Here is a 5309-nt window from a genome sequence, read left to right on the forward strand (position 1 = left end):
GAGTGGTTGGAGCAATCCAGCAGGTCGCTGATATTCAGCTTTGACCCTTTGGCATACATCACACTTTGCAACATAGGTGGCAATCTCCCTTTTCATCCCGTGCCACCAAAATCTTTCCTTCTGGTCTTGATACATCTTGGTTCCTCCGGGGTGGATGGAATACGGGGTGTCATGAGCTTCTTGCAAGATCAAATTCTTGAGCTCAATCTTGTTGGGTACGCAAATGCGATTCCCAAACCACACAATTCCTTACTCATCCTCTGAGAATCCTGGGGCCTTGCCTGCCTTGATCTTCCTCTTGATGCCTTTAATACTCTCGTGTCCCTTCTGAGCTTCCTTAATATCATCCATCAAGGTAGGCTTGACTTCAAGGTTGTCTAAGAATCCTGGTGCAACCAGTTCCAACTCGAAGCTTTCAAGTTCTTCATACAAGGCGGGTAGCCTTTCCTTAAGCATAGCATTCAAGGAACAAGCCTTCCTCCTTAATGCATCTGCTACCACATTAGCCTTTCCAGGGTGGTATTGAACACTGAGGTCATAATCCTTGATCAACTCTAGCCATCTTCTTTGCCTCATGTTCAATTCCTTCTGAGTGAAAATATACTTCAAACTTTTGTGATCTGTGTATATCTCACACCGCTTCCCTAGGAGGTAATGTCGCCATGTTTTCAGGGCATGAACTACAGCTGCCAACTCAAGGTCATGAGTAGCATAGTTCTCTTCATGAGGTCGTAGTTGCCTTGAAAGGTAAGCTACGACTCTGCCTTCTTGCATCAGAACACCTCCCAGTCCGGTTCTTGACGCATCACAATATATCACAAACTCCTTGTGTATATCTGGTGTGGCCAGAACTGGGGCGGTGGTCAGTCTCTTCTTCAGCTCCTGGAAGCTCTCTTCACAGTTCGGCGTCCATTCAAACTTCTTGTCCTTCTTCAAGAGTTGAGTCATGGGTCGGGCAATGCTTGGGAATCCTTCAACGAACTTACGGTAATATCCCGCGAATCCGAGGAAGCTTCTGACTTCCTTCACATTGCTTGGGGATTGCCATTCAGTCACGGCTTCAATCTTAGTGGGATCGACCGACAATCCCTCTTCGGTCAAAACATGACCCAAGAATCCAACTTCACGCAGCCAAAATTCGCACTTGCTGAACTTGGCATACAGTTGGTGCTCTCGAAGCTTGTCTAGGACCATCCTCAAGTGTTGCTCGTGCTCTTCTTCTGTCTTCGAAAAGACAAGAATGTCATCAATGAAGACAATGACAAACTTGTCCAAATATTCCATGAAGACCTTATTCATGAGATACATGAAGTAAGCTGGGGCATTGGTCAATCCAAAGGACATGACCATGCACTCGTACAAGCCATATCTGGTTACAAATGCCGTCTTCGAAATATCTTGGGGTCTGATTTTCATCTGGTAATACCCAGATCTGAGGTCGATCTTGGAGAACACCTTGGCCCCATTGAGTTGATCAAACAGATCTTCAATCTTGGGAAGTGGATATTTGTTCTTGATTGTAACTTCATTGAGGGAGCGGTAGTCAATGCATAAGCGGATGGTACTGTCCTTCTTTGCCACAAACAGAATAGGTGATCCCCAAGGGGAGGCACTAGGGCGGATAAATCCTTCCTCAACTGCTCTTCCAGTTGCTTCTTCAACTCTGCTAACTCTTCCGATCCCATTCTATAAGGCTTCTTATAGATGGGTCCTGCTCCAGGCATGAGCTCGATGATGAACTCAATATCTCGGTCAGGAGGCATTCCTGGTAGCTCATCAGGAAAGACATCGGGGTATTCGCATACTACCGGCACTTGCTCCAATCCAACTTCTGACAGACAGTTGACTTGGGCGCCTTGAGCAGAGGAGGGGTTGGGAGTAAACTTAACTTCAACTCCTTGGTCATTGGTCACTCTGACGGTCCGGTTGGCACAATCTAACAAGCCTTGGTGCTTAATGAGCCAATCCATTCCTAAGATCACATCCAAGCCTTGCGATCTTAAGATGATAAGGTCTGCTTGGAAGTCTACCCCATTAATGACAATCCCGACTCCTTTACATCCTATCTTGGCTCTCATCTCTGCTCCGGGGGTTTGTACCACCATAGGGTTATTCAGGGGTGTAGGGGTCATGCCACTTTTTAATGCAAATTTTTGGGTGACAAATGAATGCGTGGCTCCAGAATCAAACAAGACAGTTGCAGGTGTTGAGTTGACAGGGAACGTACCCAGCACGACGTCCGGGTCTTCCTGGGCTTCTTCAGCAGTGACATGATTCACACGACCCCTGCCATTGTTGGGCGGGTTGCGGGGAGCTTGGTTCCTTGGTGGCATTCCACGGCCTTCTCCTGGGTTCTGCGCATTGGGGCGCGGGGTGTTGGGCTTCTTGTTGGGGCAATTCTTGGAGTAGTGTCCTGGCTGACCACATCCAAAGCAAGTGACTTGGTTGGGGTTGCTGCTCTTGCCGGCATTGTTATTGGGGTTGTTGTATGCTGGCCTGCGGTTGGCATACTGCTGGGGTGGATAGTTGGTGCAGGGTGCAGGAGCTCTTGGCTGCTGATAGGTTGGCTTGACCGGGGCTGGCTGCCACGGGCGAGGCTTCTGGTTGCTGGAGCTACCCTTACTGATCATCTTGCGCTTACGGGTGTCATCCAAAGCATGAGTGCCTTGTTCACCAGATCAGGAAAGGTCGGGCAGTCACACACAACAAGCGAGTACTGCAGAGTCTGGTTAAGGCCTTCCATGAAGCGCTCCCTTTTGGCAGCATCAGTGCTGACATCTTCAGGGCATACCTTGAGAGAACACTGAACTTCTGCGTGTACTCCTTGACAGTGCTACTACCTTGCTTCAGGGCTCGGAACTCACGCTTCTTGATGCCATGATTCCGGAAGGAATGTGGGCATTGCGGAATTCTGCCTTGAAGTCATTCCAAGTGATGTTTCGCTCAGCATGCATGGCCTTGAATCCATCCCACCAAGCTCTAGCAGTTCCCGCGAGATAGTGAGCAGCATATGCCACCTTCTCATGGTCCTCAGTGCATCCGACTAGTTCCAGCAGATCCTCGATGGTGCGGACCCAGTCGTCTGCATCCAGGGGTTCAGCAGTCTCGATGAAGGTGGGTGGTGCATGCTTCTTGAACTCCACCAACGTGGAACGTCCATTGCCGTTTCCCGCCGGCTGGCGGTTGAAAGCTTGAGCAATCATCTGGAGGGCTGGAGTGTTGGCTTGGCATTCCTCTCGGAAGGCTTGGAGAAGCTGAGCCATGTCCATGTTTGGAGGTGGTGGCGGTGGTGGAACTTGTCCTTGGGTTTGGTCCTGACTGGCTCCTTCTCCGGCTCCTTGCTGCTGGGTAGAGGTACCAGTACGAGTTACAATAGGCATCCTGTTGGAGCGGTCAAGGTCTCATGATTGGGAAAGATGGGAAAAGCAATATAGATGGGATGCCTAGTAAGGGGGTTGGTATGACACCAATTGTTTTCATGCAAGGGCCAAAAGGCCAAACACATTCATTGAAATCCAAATGGGTGATGTAGTCGCTTACAAGTTCCCGAAGGAAAGCACGACATCCATCAAACACATCAAAGCAAACACAACACTACATGGTTTCATATGAACCATTACAAGGACTCGACTTCGCATAAGGGTACACGACCTATCCTACCGTAGGGGTTGCTAACGGGCATATCCGGGTTGCGAATGATGCCTAAGTGGTGGAATGCTCGATCGCGTAGTCTGGCTCTTCTGGGTCTTCCTCCTCGTCATCGGTGGCCTGACTTTCCTCTTCACTTGAAGGGGTGGGGGAGTGAAGGAGCTCAACACGGTGTTGCTTTTCCGGTGGAGCGAAGAGCTTGCGGTATTCCTTTGTAATCATGCAGTGTCGCTGTGGTGGTTCTCCATCCTTTGGGGGTCTTCCGCCTCTGTATGCGATTGCGGGTTGACCAGGGGAAGCACCTTCCTTCTTGATCCTATCCGTCTTCTCTTGTGCTTGGCGAAGAAGTGCCTTGGTCTCATGAAGTTCCTTTCGGAGCTTCATCGATTCCGAGGCCAAGTGTTGTGCCAAACTATCGGCACAAAGGCTGAAGTAGGTCTGGAATTAGTGGAAGTCCTTCTTCTAATGGTGGAGCTGGTGCACTGCTCTCATCCTCACCTTCCTTCCGATAAGGCAAGAAGCGGGTTGCCAACTCGTCTGCCATCTCTGGAAGGAGGTCTCGGAGGAGGGTGAGTGCCTTGAGGATTGCCGTCTCGATGGCAAGAACCAGTGTTGCCATCTGGGGTCCCTCGAAGAACCAGCTTGTTGGAGAGTCATTGGCCTTCACGATCACTTCCACATGATACTCCGTCTCGGTGTCATTGATCCAATGCTCATGGTAGGCAAAAATGGGGGCTTGGTGAAACTGGCACTTCTTGAGGCTATCCTCGAGAAGCACGGGAAATCCGGTGGTCAGGAAGTCTTCGGGTACGGCAGCCATCTACAAAGGTTGAATGGGGGAGGTCAATAAGGGAAATATTTCTTGGGTTGGGTAAGCTTTAGAAAAGAAGAGAATTTTAGATGGTCTCAAGCTAACTAACGCCCATGCTAACTAAGGCTTCCTACAGTCAGGATGGCTCTGATACCAGCTCTGTGGGGACCCCAACTCATAAGTCGAGATCACCGAATGCACGTGTATAGTGATCCTAGAGATCAATGCTCACTGAACACACAGAAGCTGAATAACAAGAGTCTTACATCCATACATACCGTCTTACACAAATTATGACCATTATGGTTAAGTCTTACATTGATAAAGCCTTAAGGGCTGAACATCAAATGAAACACAAGCAGTGGAAATCTTCGTCGATAAGTAGAACCCATGCCATCTGCCTTAACCCTATAGGCATTCTGACTGGGAAACGTCCTAGTTCGCATGTTCGTCTCCAAAGGACTCTTCTTCGAACTCCTGTTCTTCCATGCCTGGCCAATTAAATAACCAGTGGCAAGCCAATGAGTACTTTGAATGTACTCGCAAGCAACCCATGTTTTGGTTCAAGGTACAACAATACATGATATGGGTAAATTTTTGCGGAAAGCTAGTTTTGAGTGCAATGACATGTTCAACAGCGTGTAAGACATGCATCAGGATAATTCAAGTAACCATGAGGACAGGTTACAGATATCAACATAAATAGAGTGGGCACCAACCCAACTCAATCATGTCAAGTCCTTGACTTGACCCAAGTAGTTCTTCCCACTTATCCAACACACACACTGGTTTGTAAACACGTGGACGTAGTTTAAGCAGCACCGCCCAACTGTCCTTGACCGTGGACACA

At 48.9% G+C, this 5309-nt stretch overlaps 1 protein-coding gene across 1 annotated transcript; it reads right to left on the bottom strand.

Moving 5' to 3' along the window:
* Positions 1–249: 249 nt before the first annotated feature.
* On the bottom strand, positions 250–2630 carry LOC147965206 (uncharacterized). Its single transcript, XM_087530341.1, has 3 exons — positions 1614–2630; positions 820–1224; positions 250–507 (listed from the first exon to the last, which is right to left on the bottom strand). Exons 1-3 carry the CDS (start codon positions 2628–2630, stop codon positions 250–252), a joined length of 1680 nt encoding a protein of 559 aa, XP_087386467.1.
* Positions 2631–5309: the final 2679 nt, after the last annotated feature.

Source organism: Triticum urartu, chromosome 6A (genome assembly GCF_056163025.1).
Source record: "Triticum urartu cultivar PI428250 chromosome 6A, HENAU_Tu73, whole genome shotgun sequence".
NCBI classification, from domain to species: domain Eukaryota; kingdom Viridiplantae; phylum Streptophyta; class Magnoliopsida; order Poales; family Poaceae; genus Triticum; species Triticum urartu.

Bases quoted from the DNA above. Each gene is read 5' to 3' on its own strand.
- LOC147965206 (XM_087530341.1), bottom strand. From the start codon at position 2,630: ATGATCAGTAAGGGTAGCTCCAGCAACCAGAAGCCTCGCCCGTGGCAG. The intron at 1,225-1,613 runs GTGCCTCCCCTT...GTCTTTTCGAAG, and splicing joins GGAAGGATTTATCCGCCCTA to ACAGAAGAAGAGCACGAGCA. The intron at 508-819 runs GTGATATATTGT...CACCCTGGAAAG, and splicing joins CAGATATACACAAGGAGTTT to GCTAATGTGGTAGCAGATGC.